Below are 15,046 nucleotides of genomic sequence, written 5' to 3'. Positions count from 1 at the left end.
TTAGAAACTTAATCCCTTTACAGCCTTTGTTCACTGCAAACCAATCTTACAACAGATGGAATACTGTTCTAATAGTAGTATCCTATTAACTATAACCGATTTCAATATTTGTAACTGAGTTTTTGAAAAATAATCATTATAAACACCCTCCATATGCTTTAAAATATTTTGTCAAACTGCTTCTCTAATCAAAAATAAAGTGTATCATTAATGAAAGCATCACATACCTTGAAAAAATGATACAAAGTTCATCCATGTTACTAATAGCCTGTGATCTTCTAAAAATTTCTTAGCCACACTTTGATGCGAAAGGATATTTATGAAGTCACTGACAAGTGGCCAGTAAGTATTGTTTTTTAACAGTGCTTCCCCACAGTTCACAACTACATGTAAACTGTTTTCCTCATCTAAAAGTAAAAACAAATGTTAACAATGTGTTGAAGATGTAAAATTAGATAAAAGACTTTCTCCAGCAACAACACAGAAATAAACCTCTGCATTATAGGATTTCTACATATACAAGCCAGTACCTTGTATAACAATGTCTTTCTCTTATTAGAAGCAGATTTTGATTTTTCAAGCCTCAGCGAAAGAGAAGGAGACAAGATTAGTATTATGGCTTCTAGGATGCAAAGAACAGTTCAATGGGAAAGGCTTAAGGGTATTTATTTATTTTCTATACATAATGAACTCTGAAACCACCTGTTATACATAGATTCAATGGATAAAGAACCATAGATTCTATGAATAAAGAACTTTGGGTCTGTGGGAACTGGAGGGTTAGGTTGCAGAGCCTATGGTCAGCTGCTTGTTTACCTCAGACTCTCTCCCATAGGAGTTATCTGCATAATGTATTTGTAGTTTTCCCTCCTCACTCAGTCACAGCGGATGTTTCTGTACCAACCTTGTCATGAAACTCCATATGGCTTCCTCACAGCAGCAGCAGTACTCCTCCTTCCTCAGACCGTCACGAGTAAGCTACATGGAGTCTCATGACTGAGTGGACCCAGAGAAAGACATTATGCCCAACGGAAGAGAAGGAGGAGCACAGAGAAATACCTAGGTAGTAATCTAACACTAATTCTTATAAAATATAATTTATATATGTACAAAAGCCTGTCTGCCATTTTGTGCGTGTGGAAAACCACCCAAAATATAGCCAAATAGAGTATAAGAAATACTTTTATGTGTAGACTGAAGCCTGGTGTCCATTTACTAACTGCCGAGGAGGAAGACTGCAGAGAAGAAGGCTACATATTCTAAATAACGAAAGCTATCTGTGTAAAATCCCTACATGATATAAATTTATTTATAACTGTAAAAGATAACAAAGCATATACTACAGAAATATAAAATAAAAGACTTAAAAATATCAGACTGCAAAAATTTAAGGAATGTGAATCCATATTTGCCTGAAAAAGAGAAAAGTATGACAGGCACCAAAGATGGGAATTTCTCAGATGGGGCTCGCTTAACTTGCTCATTGATAGTACCCCCATCCATTGGTCTAGTGCAGGGGTCGGCAACCTCGGCTCTTTTATGACTCGTGGACTTCAACTCCCAGAATTCCTGAGCCAGCATAGCTGGCTCAGGAATTCTGGGAGTTGAAGTCCACGAGTCATAAAAGAGCCGAGGTTGCCTACCCCTGGTCTAGTGGCACTTGAGCTCACTACTTATTTCTTTTACCATTAATTTCCACTTATTGCTAGTTGAACTTGCCAGTTTCAGTGACACTCTTTACTGCTAATGTTTAGGGCCTTCAGTAAAATGTCTTCTGCTTCTTTTCAAATGAGCTTTTTTTTACTGAAATGCAATCCTTACCATGGAGGTCTTTCATGTTGTGTTCACTGAAGCTGGTGAATGCCAGCTTTAGGAGTCAGTTGTCAGACATTCTCAATGTGTGGCTGATCCACTTCCATTGCCTAATTTATAATAATAATAATAAAGTTGGAAGGGACCTTGGAGGTCATCTAGTCCAACCCCCTGCTCAGGCAGGAAACCCTATACCAGGGGTAGGCAACCTCGGCTCTTTTATGACTCATGGACTTCAACTCCCAGAATTCCTGAGTCAGCTGACTCAGGAATTCTGGGAGTTGAAGTCCATGAGTCATAAAAGAGCCGAGGTTGCCTACCCGTGCCCTATACCATTTTGGACAAATGGCTGGCCAGTCTCTTCTTAAAGACTTCCAGTGTTGGAGCATTCACCACTTCTGGAGGCAGGTTGTTCCACTGGTTAATTGTTCTAACTGTCAGGAAGTTTCTCCTTAGTTCTAGGTTGCTTCTCTCCTTGACTAGTTTCCATCCGTTGCTTCTTGTCCTGCTTTCAGGTGCTTTGGAGAATAGCTTGACTCCCTCTTCTTTGTGGCAGCCCCTGAGATATTGGATCACTGCTATCATGTCACCCCTCACCCTTCTCTTCGTTAAAGTACACATACCCAATTCCAGCAACCGTTCCCTATATGTTTTAGCCTCCAGTCCCCCAATCATCTTTGTTGCTCTTCTCTGTACTCTTTCCAGAGTCTCAACATCTTTTTTACATCGTGGTGACCAAAACTGGATGCAGTATTCCAAGTGTGGCCTTACCAAGGCATTGTAAAGTGGTATTATTTAGTCTGAGATGGTCCCTACTTTATATTTTCTCTGGATCTCTTCATTTCAGATCATTGATGGAAATTAGATGCCAAACATGTAATGGAAACAGAAATGGAGAGCAGAAAAGGACAAAAGGAGACAATCACTGATGTATGGGAACACCAGAATTCCTTGAAAACTACATATAAATAACAACGAAGCCTAGATTCTTTGTGAAAATGTGCTGCTATGAAAATTCCAAAATGAAGCACCTAAAATTGGTAATGAAGGTCCTCACATATGAATAAAAGAAACTAACAATGTTTGCACTGAATGGCAATATGGAAGTGCATGTTAGAAAGATCTAAAAGTGAACCATCTATTAAGGATATCTAGGGGGACAGAAAACATGCAGTTATCATACTTCAGTATTGATAGAAGAGCAATAGTAAATGCCCTTGGCACCAATCACCAAATGGGATAGATTTAACAGCATCTTTTCCAAGATTATGGAAGTACCCCAAATGGGAAAACAGGGAGTAACCACAGTAGTCCTTAGGGGCTTGTGGCAATACCTGATTTCTCCTTGCTCAATGATGGCCAACATTCAGACATCATCTCCAATAAAAGCTAGCAGTCAGAGAAATGCTTGAAATGGTCCTCAAAAGCTATATTAGCATTGGTGATAGTAACAGGTAGATAGCTAAAAGCAACATCTGAAAAGGTCCACAGGCCTTCTATGTTCCTATCTGAAAGAGTGTGAAGTGGACAATGCTGAGACAGAAGTTGCTATTGATAATACTTTAGTAAAACATGGTTCTGCTTCTGGTATTGCAACTTCATCAGAGGTGAAAAGGCATGGCATTATAGATATGAGAAATAAGATTAAACAGAATGATGTTGGATTATAGCCATACTTAGCCATAATCATTTTTAATCCTATGCATATCAGACTTCTGACAGAAGAAAATCCCTTCCCATCAAAGGAAATCTTCATAATTTGGTGAAGTAAAGCTGCTGCCAGCCTATCTTGGAGGCCTATTCATAGAAACCAGAGCTACCAGGTGCTTAAGATTTACAAAGGACATGGGTTAATATGCTGTGCCTTCATGTATTTGTGCAGTGGACTAGAAGAGTCCTTTTTACCTGCTTAAATGATTTAGCTAGAGAGGTTGGATGAATTGTTTCACACGGGGGAGAACTCATTTGATTATAAGTATAAGTGTTACAACAGAACAGTATCCAAGTCTCTTAAATAACCTGAAAGCAACATGATGACCTCAACAAATGGTGGGTTTCAATTTCTTTAATTCCATCCAGGGTGGACTTACTAGAAGTAAAATCCAACAATTTTGAACACCATTGTGAGAAAAATTATCATAAAGCAAGATGCATACTTACCTTGTAGCTCACTTTTAATAAGGCAACTCTCCATCATATATAGAAGGACAGTAACCATAATATCAAGCAGCTGGCATTCTTCTGTCACTTGACGTGCTAATTCCTCATTGCTGAATAGCTGGACGCTAATGTGTACGATTCTGTTAGACATTGTGTCAGATTCATGGCTTTTCTTCAGTGTTTTCATAATAAAAGCATAATGCTGCACAAATGTTTTAGTAAAAGCAATCTGTAATGTATAAAACAAATATCAGTATTACAATTTGCTCTTTTCATATATGTCACAATATGTATGTACTGTGTGTATTATTTCAATCTGGCTGATTTTGAGAGGTTTACAAAAGTCAAACAGTACAATCAAATGTCGATAATAAAAACAATAACTCAAAATACAATATCCATAGCACAATTTCTCAATGAAGAGCACATTATAATTCATTCTACCCTTCAATTCTTATCTTCGAAATAGTCAGGTTTGACAAGCTTTTCAAATGGTCATAAGAAAAGGGGCCAACTTCACCTCAAAGGCCACCCTGTTGCATAGAAAAGACGCTATGATATCTAATTCTCTCATGGTTACATGGTCAGGGAAAAAACAATACATTGCTTGATAACGAGATGAGCAGCATATAAATTTAATGAGTAAAAATAAATTTTAAAAATAAATCAAATCTGATTGTTAAAACATAAAGGACAAATGAAAAAACATCACTGCTCAAAAGTGGAAGTCAAATGGTTCACTAGATAAGTGAATGAGTTCAACTGACTAACAGAACTTCCAGTATCTAGCTCCCAGTGTGATAAATTACAATGCATTATGCATGTTACATATTGAGGTTTTTTTTTAAAGAAGCAAAAAAGTATTTGTGAGGGTACTAAGCAGCAACTTTACTTTAATGTATTTTGAATTAGTAATCCCAAGGTCTATCCATATTATTGCTAAGAATCAACACCAACTCAATTTAGTTCATATTATTTTCTATATTACTTTCTATTAGTACACTGAATATTGTGTTAAATTGTTGGACTTTTTCCTCTTAACAATGGCCTTAGACTACTACAAATGATTTCACACAAATTGCTGTAAGAACTGTCTGAACAAAAGAAAGAAGAAATACACTAATACCTTATAATCTTGATCTGGAAGCATGTTGAGCAAAAAAGTTACCATTTTTTGAGGAAATTCATATTTTATTGTCCAAAATAATAATTCTTCTAGAAAACATTTATGCTTCAAAACATCCATGATGGACTGATCTGTACAAAAATGAAAACAAAAGCTAGATGAAAAGGTTCAAGGCAAACATATTTTGGCTTTACTAGTATTGATATCTTAACAATTTAATATATTCCAGCAACATATTAAGCATAAATCATGTTCTCAAATTAATTAACAGGATTAGAGTTAGTGATTTTCTTATCATAAATGCAAATAATTTACTTCTAGTAACAAATATCAAAATGGTGCATGATTGTGTCTATTTTACTAGCTAATTTAATGGGATAGTGCAGCTCTTTTTTTAATTTTAAAATCATGTTAAGATGTTAATGTCATCAGGAATGTGCAAATAAAAAATAATCAAAAATTAGTGTGTGTACAACACATTGTCTATGTTGTTACAGATCACAATGGTTTGGGAAGCCATTCCATAAATTGAAAGGTTTATAGAAGGGAATGAAGGGTATGTTTATAGAAGTGTATAAAGTTCAGCAAAACATCTTCATTCTAAGAAAGGCTATTTCTATCAATCCCACCTTTTTTTCTACATTTCACTTTGCTAACAGTGTCACCCAATCCTGTGGACCATGTTTTCGGGTGGCCCAAGGCCATAGGAAGAAAGTACATATCTGAATTCAGTCATTGTTGTACTTGCATGATCCAGCAGATTGAATCTATCAGTGCTTGTGGAAAATGATTTCATTGGAAACCATCTTACGATGACTGACAAATCCAGCAATTCTCCACTGAAATAGGAATAAGTAGCTTGCTTGGTGACCCAGTCTCCTTTAGCCAAAAGCTTCCACATTTTTTAAACCTACAGCTAAAAACCTGAATAATAATTCATGATGTCCTGAATCAAAGTCAAAGTCCTTTACTCCCGTTCTGCTCTTAAGCCAACTTCCTTATATCCCTGTAGAGAAAACCCATAGTTCATTCTGAATAAAGTCTACCTTTTACTGTATGTCTAATTAATTTAATTCAAGTTTAATTAGAACTATTTTCTGCATTCTTAGCCCTATACTGGGAACATCATTCAAGGAAATACAAATTAAAGAAGGATGTGTAGTAAGGCTAATAAAAGGGATCCTCTTTTGTAGACATTGTTCACATTTTTTTTCACCAGCTGAATATTAGGAGTTAAAGTCTGGTTGTGTGAAATGAGATCAGTATCAGTGGCCCCCAACCTTTTGGGCACCACAGACCGGTTCCTTGGAGAGAGGTTTTTCCATGGACCAGAGGGGGCCTGGTTTCACATGCTGCCTGCATCCTGTGGATGGGGCTTTGCTTGTTTGTGCGGCTCAGTTTCTGGCATGCAGTGGCCCAGTGCTGGTCCACGGACCCGGGGTTGGGGACCCCTGTCTTATATGAAGGAAATTAATGGATGGGAGAGCTCTTTTCTGCAAATGCCTACATCCAATTATTTATGTATCGATTGCATATATACATCACTTTTTTAGTGGTTTAAGACTGTGTACATGGAATATCTTCCTTACATGGGCAAATATTTATCCAGCTACAGTTGCAAGAAAAAAGTATGTGAACCCTTTGGGATTACGTGGAGTTTTGCATGAATTGGCCATAAAATGCGCTCTAAACGTCATGTAAGTCACAACAATAGAAAAACACAGTCTGCTTAAAATAATACTACACAAACATTAGCTGTTGTCATGTTTTAATTGAACATAAGATGGAAACATTCACAGTGCAGGGTGGAAAAAGTATGTGAACCCCTAGCATAGTGTTGTGTGTTTTTCCCAAACAACTCAATTTTGGTTTCATCTGTCCACAGTATATTTTGCCAGTAGTGTGTTTTTCTATTGTTGTGACTTACATGACGCTTAGAGTGCATTTTATGGCCAATTCATGCAAAACTCCATGTAATCCCAAAAAGTTCACATACTTTTTCTTGCAACTGTATGCCATAAGCCATTTTTCCTCTTAGGATTCAAAAATGCATAGCACTCTACTTAATTTAGGAAGACCAAGTCTTGTAGTCGGTTTATATTGCTCACATATACAATACTATAGAAACAAAAGTGTGTGTGTATAAATAAATAAAGGTAAAGATTTTCCTGTCAGTATTGAAAGATGCTCATCTCTGTTTCTTGGCCAAGGGAGCCAGCATTGTCTAAGACAATTTCCATGGCTATGTGGCCAGCATGGCTATACGTCAAAGGTGCACAGAAAGTTGTTACCTTCCCACCAAAGTGGTACCTACTTATCAACTCTCATTTGCATGCTTTCGAACTTCTAGGTAGGCAGGAGTCGGGGCAAGTAACGGGAGCTCACCCCATTGCATGGAGCTCGTGTCTTGAACCAGATTACATTTAACCCAACCTATCTATCATTCATCCCTCCATCCATCTACCTATCACACACACATATGCACTTACTTTTGCTTCTATAATATCATACACATTACAGATCTTGAAAGCACATTCACCTTCATCCATGGAAGCTCAAAACTACCAATTGGATAAAACTAGTTATAAATTAGAAAGTATCCAACAAACTATTTACTATATACCTTTGGTGGTGGTGCTTAGTTTCACTCTCTTGCACTTTCCCACACCTTGGTTACCATCCTGATCTTCCTAAAATAAAGAGATTGAAAATGGATAAATAGAAAAATCTAACATAAGATCTATTATACTGTGCTGGGCGGGGGGGGGATATGAAAACAGACTCCCCCTAAGAACATTATTTTACCGCCATATGTTATTCAGAAATGCGTCCAGTATTTCAAGGTAAATATTAGCATGTTATTTATTACAAATAGGTTATTAAAATATATCCTTCATCAAAAAACTTCTTATAGTCTCTTTTAAATGTCCTTTTGTTTAAATGTTCTTCTGTTGTGGTTATATCACTTGGGGATCTTATCCCACATAAACTGTCTTTACAGAACTACTAAAACTCTAAGCCAGCGGCTCCCAACCTTTTCCATACCCCGCACCCCTAGATTACTTCTGATATATTCTCACACTCCTTACAAAAGTTCAAAATAACCGCAATGAATTATGCATATACACTATAATTTTGAAAAGCTGAATTTTTGCACCCCCTGTTATATCATCTCACACACACAGGGAGTGCGAGCACCCCTGGTTTGGAACCCCTGCTCTAAGCTAAGATTGGAAAACATAATCAATGAGGAATTTGCCAATTAATGGAAAAATGCTATATAAAAATACTATATAAAGGACTCTTATATAGTATTTTTATATAGCATTTTTCCATTAATTGTTTATTTCCATTAATTGCATATTTGTTTAGAAGCAAATACTGTTTGGTTACAATGCACTCAATTAGAAACACTTGCAAAAGATCACAATTATTAGAAAATGACTGGAAACATTCAAAGTTTCAGTACTATTAGAAGAATCTGAAGTATTTTCTCACATCTGAAGCATTTCCCAATATCTAATTATTACATAGTGCAAGACATTTCTTCCATCAACCAATCGTAAATATAGGGTGGATATTAAAAGTCTACACTCTCCTATTAAAATGCCAGGTTGTGATTTATCTTAGTTTGATTTTTTTTATATCTCAAAAACCTGGCATTTTAAAAGGGGTGCGTAGACATTTTATATCCACTGTATATAATGGCAACCTACTGAAATAGTATAATGGCATTCTGCTGAATTAAAATCCAATTAAGTATTTATCTTCCCTTCAAGACAGGGAAATCTAATTATTCAGAGAAACCTAATGATGTTCACTTAAATTCAATACATAAATAAATATCAAACGCAGAATCATTAACTTTAGAAAAGGAGATAACATTTTCACTGTTTGAGATCTCCACCGATTCTCTCATATGACATACTATATATAATATCTACGTTATATATATATATATAATATCTATATAACTGATATATAAAAATAGGAATAAATACTGGAGCAAAAACAGTTGAAATATACCAATATCATTCAAAAAGGCATTAGATTTATTATTTTCTTGGAAGTAAATATGCTATCTTTAATTTCATCTGAGTAGAAAAATCAGAGAGAATTGATTTTTAAGATTTTAAATCTTATTTGTATAGATTTACATTTATATAAAAATTCCCTAACAATATGGATTTTAAAATTCTCTATCATAGAAAAATTTATTAATAAAGAATTTAGTGACATATCTTAAAATTGCAAAATTAAATAACCCACGTATATTGGTGTTAAACATTCATTTCCTTTTATACCTACTCAGAAAGAAGAAAATCAATTTTCAACACAACAAACAATACCTTTGGATGCCCTATTCTGTCCAGCCCCACCTGAAAAGATCCCGGTAGCAAATATCCGTCTAAATTCCCTTACTATATATTTGGGGTATGCAATAGTCTGCAGACCAAATTGCAGAGGCCATTTTCAAAAAGCAGGTATTACTAGGACAAAACAGCCAAATATAAATTAACTTTAATTAATAAGATTATCCCTTAGGGAACTTTTTCTCTCTTGTGTCGTATTAAAAATTACGATTTTGTGGCAATTTCCAAACTAATCCTGGGGGATACATCCAAGGCTTTCAGAGTCTTATTTCTTTGTGTCTAATTTTGCATAGAGACTTAGGAAATAGAGGCATCCTTCTGGTTTGCTTCATTAATATAGGAAATTGATTTCAACTTCAGTGGTTTTATTTGAGTTAAAAAGATTAAAGTAAGCCACAGTACACTACATTATACCAATATAAATGATACTGTAGTGCTAGGGTGTAACAGATCCTGTGATTCAACTAATATTTTCTACCTTGTTGTGGGCCTAAAGACCTCATTCTGTTTCTCCTAAAACTACAGTTTGGTATGGTCGTTTACTGAGATTAGAAACATTTATCACATTTATTTCTTCAACCATAGCTGAAAACTACTCTGAAATAGCGTCAGAAAGTCATATTCTAAAGCTGAACTTGAATTACTGCTAGTGATATGAATTGTGATTTTTCAAGAAGAGATAGTTTTTGACTAGTTTTACTGTTTATAATAAAGTGACCTGCAGAAATGTGGCAATCTCAACAATACAAAAGGGAACGTTTTGTTGGCTGAATTTCTGCCATGTCTATTTCTAAAAAAAAACAGCAAAAAAAAACAAATTTGAAAAAAAAAAAGAATATGACAAAATCCACTGACTTGAAAAGGAAAGCAAAAAGTAAGAGAAGACGGACTACAAACCCTGAAGGTTCAGATAGATTTCGAATAATGGAAGTGTTAAGGAGGCTTCTATTTGTTGAGATGAGATTGTAGGGAGGCTTTAACTGGGGCAGGAATGGTTAATTTGGGTCTGATAGGAATATGCAAATCTAACTCTGAAAGCAATTCTCCTCTCCTTTTTTCCCCACTACAACTAGGTCTTAGAAGATGAGAAACATATCAGCAAACTGAGGTATTGTAAGACTATTATTTTATTTATTTATTTTATTTTATTGCATTTATATACCGCCCTTTCCCTGAGGACTCAGGGCGGTTTACAGGGAGTTAAAAATCAACCATACAAAAGTTAAAAACCAATTTAAAAAAGATTAAACCAACCCTGTACTATTAAAAACCCCAATTAAAATAAATTTCTCCTCAGCCTGGGCCCGAGAGCTCAAAGAGCCAGGTCTTCAGGCCCCGGTGGAATGATCGGAGGTCGGGGGCAGTCCTCAGCTCCACCGGCAGCTGGTTCCAGACTAATACTGCATTATATTCCTCTGACTCATTCAGGTTTGGTTCAAAATGCCACTGTAGTATAAAATGATGAGGAGTCTTTACAATATACATGGTGCAGTTTTCTTAGTTTTGTGCAAAGGCCTTATCTACAATGGGATGCGCATAAACTGGCTTCAACATGGCTGAAATTATTGCTCAGAAAGAGAAACTGACCTGAAATCACCCAGCCAGCTTTCATGCTTAAGACAGAACTAGAACTCAGTTTCCTGATTTCTTACCTGCTGCCTCAACCACTAGACCCAACTAGCTCTCAAATATTAATTTTATTTTGCTTCAGGACACTGGAAGACCTGAAGGAAGACATAAAGCGTGCATGGATAAATACAATATTGCCCTAGCTAAAGAGATCAAAGTCTTCAGTATTTCTTTTTAAGGAGAGGTGTTAAATGAAGCAGATGCAATCCTAGGAGCCTGGTATCAAGTAATTTATTTAAACAAAAATGAGGGTATCATGGATGCAGGATTAAATCTAATCCCTTCCTCCATATAGATTAAGGCTTTCATCTGGTCTTTCCCTGCACTGATTATTTATTCTACCAAACCTAAATGAAGGTTTGATAGAAAAGACTGAGAGAACAAAGTGTCAACTGCCCCCTTTCCCCACCCCCATGCCATATAGACATTTCAACAGATTTACTTATTCTGGAAAATAGCACCCTAAATTATGCTTGCCTGAGAAGCTCCTACGATGGATGGGGCCCAACACTAGAACTTGAAGAACGGTCTCAGTGGCAGTACATAGGATAGCTGAGCCTGTGTTATTGTTGGAAAATACTGTTGGTTATATAGTTTCTAAGAGGTCTGAATAGTAGCTGGAATTATTGTTTATGGATGAAGATCAGAAACAGATTCTCTTTATGTTGAAAGCAATTTATGAAACTATTCTTACAGCTTCTGAAGAAATAAGAAGCTACAGAAAAAGAGATGTCAGCCTAGATATATGAACCCAAACTTTGATTACAACTAAAGAATCAACTACACAGAATATAATAAAAGAAGTGGAACAATCAAATATTATGATAGAAGATTCAACTGATCAACAAACATAGTTAACAGAAAACCCAGAAAAGCGACTGGCAACACTGAAAATGGAAAAGACTTTCTATATAAACCAGAAGAAACCTGAAGATCAAGAAGAACAACAGACCAAAGGGAAGATAAACACTTCAGGACAACTACATTTAGATGGAAAAATAGAGAGAGACGATTTGTTAACCCTTCCAAAAAAAATGGTGACTGGATGGCCTCTTTTATCTCAAATTATATATATATATATATATATATATATATATATATATATATATATATATATATATATATATATATATATATATATATATATATAACAGAGGGAGATCTATTTGATGACTTAAAAGTACGGATACGGAAGGTGAGTTGGCAAAGAAAAAAAGCTAGAATAAGGCTGAAGAAAATTGGGGGTTTGACTTATTAGTGAGGATTAAAATAGAATATACACAAATAGACAAGATGTGTACATTGAATACTAGATTTTGTTATGAACTGAGATAAAGAAAACTTTGGTCATTTAAAACTTGGAAGTATAAATATTAAAAGTTAAATTTGAATATTGATTTGTTTATAAAGGTTGAAATGTAAAAGTAATTAAGATATGTATAAGCTAAAAATCTATTGATAAATGTAATAAATATGTTTTTACTTCGCTAATATAAGAACTGTACTAACTTAAATATGAGATAGTAGACATTAACAGAAAAAGAGAAAGTATTTGATGTTGAAATGAGAAATGTTGGTTACTAAATTTAAGACATTTGTAAATTAATAGAAAATAAGAATGTTATACTGTATTATTAATTAGATGATGTAGGATGGTGAGAAATAGAATATATTCAAACAGATAAGACATGCATTATGAACATTAGACTTTGTGATGAATTGTGATAAAGGGAACTGGTTACTTAAAACTTGGAAATTATAAATATTAAATGTTAAATTTAAATATTAATGGGAAACTAAAAATTGGGAAAAACTAATTAGGACATTGATTGTCTATAAAGATTGAATGTTAAAATAACTAGGATATGTATAAGCTAAAAATTATTCATAAATGTAAGAATGTTATTTTTATTTAATTGATATAATAAGAATTGTATTAGTTTAAACATGAGACAGTAAATACTAAGGGGAAAAGAAAGGTAATATTTTATGTAGTAGTTTGAGACTTGTACTAAAGACACTTATATGTCATTGATTTATTGCTTAACTCAGCCGCCATGTTGCTTTTTAAATACTCAAATGTAAAATCAGAAAATCAATAAAACATTTAATAAAAAAAATAAAAGGTGATCTCTGCACATAGTTGCAACATAAGGCACTGTTTGCTTCCATATATAGAAGCTACATCAGCTAAATCTTTCTTGACTCTAAGCCAGAAGCCTAGTTCCAGACCACAACTACCAAAAGACTGAAGCTTCAACAGTTCCTTTCCCCATATTTTCCCTTTTATTTCTGTACAACATTGATTGATCATTAAGAGGAAAGAGCCAATCCAGTAATTATTCAGAATAACAGAGTTGGAAGGGACTTTGGAAGTCTTCTAGTCCAAGTAGGAAATCCTATAGCATTTCAGACGAATGGTTGTCCAATCTCTTTTTAAAGGCTTTTTCTTTTTTGGAGAATTGCTGGTTTAGAAAGTGAATGTATATTTACGCCAGGATTCATTTTTCTCTCCTATCTTTACCACATATTTTAAGATAAATCTGATTTATAATATAAATGTCAAATGTGGAAAAATGTAATAGACCACAAAGATTTAGAAGTATGCATATCATCTTCTCAGTAACACTGATTAAAACCTGTTTTACAGAAGTAAACGTACATAATATTAAGCTAGCCTATTTTCAGAAGTTACTACAGTATTAACACCAGAGGTATCCAACCCTTGGGCTCCATAAGATAATAAAGAAAAAAGGAAGTTTGTTATTTCTATTTATTAACTACATTATATATTTTATATGTGGCCCGGGACAATTCCTCTTCACTTAATGAAACCAAAGGCAAATTTAAAAAATTGACAAAATTGATCTACATTATGATTGTTGACAAAATTAATTCAAGAGTAGTAATCACAATTTTCTTACTGGAGGCATTTTCAGCATAAATAATCCTATTAAATAAATTTGTTAGCAAAAACAAACACGATGAGGCTCATGGTATCTTAATTGCTGTCACACAAGATTACGTTTTATTTTATTCTGAAAGTCTCACCTCATCTGAAGAATCACCTTGCCCTGAAGCTGGTGTAGAACCTGCAAAACCTTGTGAAATTAAAAATTAAAATATCCTTTGTAATTCATACAAAACTGGAAAAATACTTTAAAAACAAACCTACAGTATAAACCTAAATTAATTATTTAGAATCTGGAATTAAAGTTTAGCTGGAAAATGCTAAATCTTTTAAGTGATACTTGTAATTTATTACTGTCTCTAGAATGGAACACAAACGTTGCTACTGTTGAAATGTCATCTTAGCGCAATTACTATTTGTAATCCAAAAGGCTGTATTTTCTAAATGTATTGGAAAGGGATCCTAATGTTTCCCATAATTTAAACTGGTATTCCCCAAATTTGAAAATTGAATAAGAATTCTGACACACTTTTTTCTCCTTGCATTTGTGCTGCTTCAAGAACGTGTCATAAGCCACTTTAGAAGTTCTATATGTTAACATATCAAACATGGGAATTCTTCTAATTACAATTAGAAAGTACTTTTCACACAAACCTTGAACTACTGAAGCACTAGCTCCAGCTGCTTGATCCTGCATTCCACATGCAAGCTTATCTTCAGCAAATGTCAGTCCAGAACCTTTCAAAGCTATTAGGTATTTTTCATGGCTTTTCTTTGAACATGTATTTTCTCCACCACCTTAAATATATTTCAAAGATACAAGTTCACTCCAAGGACCAATCTTTACAGAATGGTATAGGCTTAAAAATAATTGGCTAACAAACATTATAATAAGTACTTTACAGAAACTATGGGATGGATTGGTGCATTTACCTTCAAATAATGCTTTCCATTCATAAATATTTTCCAGCATTTAGAGTGTACTGCTTACTTAGAAAGAAAATTTAATTCCTTTGTAGATAGCACATTCATCCA

General features: G+C 34.5%; 1 protein-coding gene across 3 annotated transcripts in view; it reads right to left on the bottom strand.

The window, feature by feature from the left end:
* Nucleotides 1-15,046, bottom strand: part of UBR3 (ubiquitin protein ligase E3 component n-recognin 3) — a 106,630-nt gene that overhangs the window by 78,771 nt on the left and 12,813 nt on the right. For all 3 annotated transcript variants that reach the window (XM_083352215.1, XM_083352216.1, XM_083352217.1), the window contains exons 4-9: nucleotides 14,666-14,809; nucleotides 14,152-14,201; nucleotides 7,722-7,788; nucleotides 5,099-5,229; nucleotides 3,973-4,201; nucleotides 228-407 (exon numbers count right to left, since the gene is read on the bottom strand). In XM_083352215.1, coding sequence (XP_083208341.1) covers nucleotides 228-407; nucleotides 3,973-4,201; nucleotides 5,099-5,229; nucleotides 7,722-7,788; nucleotides 14,152-14,201; nucleotides 14,666-14,809 — 801 coding nt within the window. The remainder of the gene's footprint in view (nucleotides 1-227; nucleotides 408-3,972; nucleotides 4,202-5,098; nucleotides 5,230-7,721; nucleotides 7,789-14,151; nucleotides 14,202-14,665; nucleotides 14,810-15,046) is intronic.

The sequence above is a fragment of the Vipera ursinii genome (assembly GCF_947247035.1).
Source record: "Vipera ursinii genome assembly, chromosome: 1".
Taxonomy (NCBI): domain Eukaryota; kingdom Metazoa; phylum Chordata; class Lepidosauria; order Squamata; family Viperidae; genus Vipera; species Vipera ursinii.
This window is presented reverse-complemented; position numbering and strand designations above follow the sequence as displayed.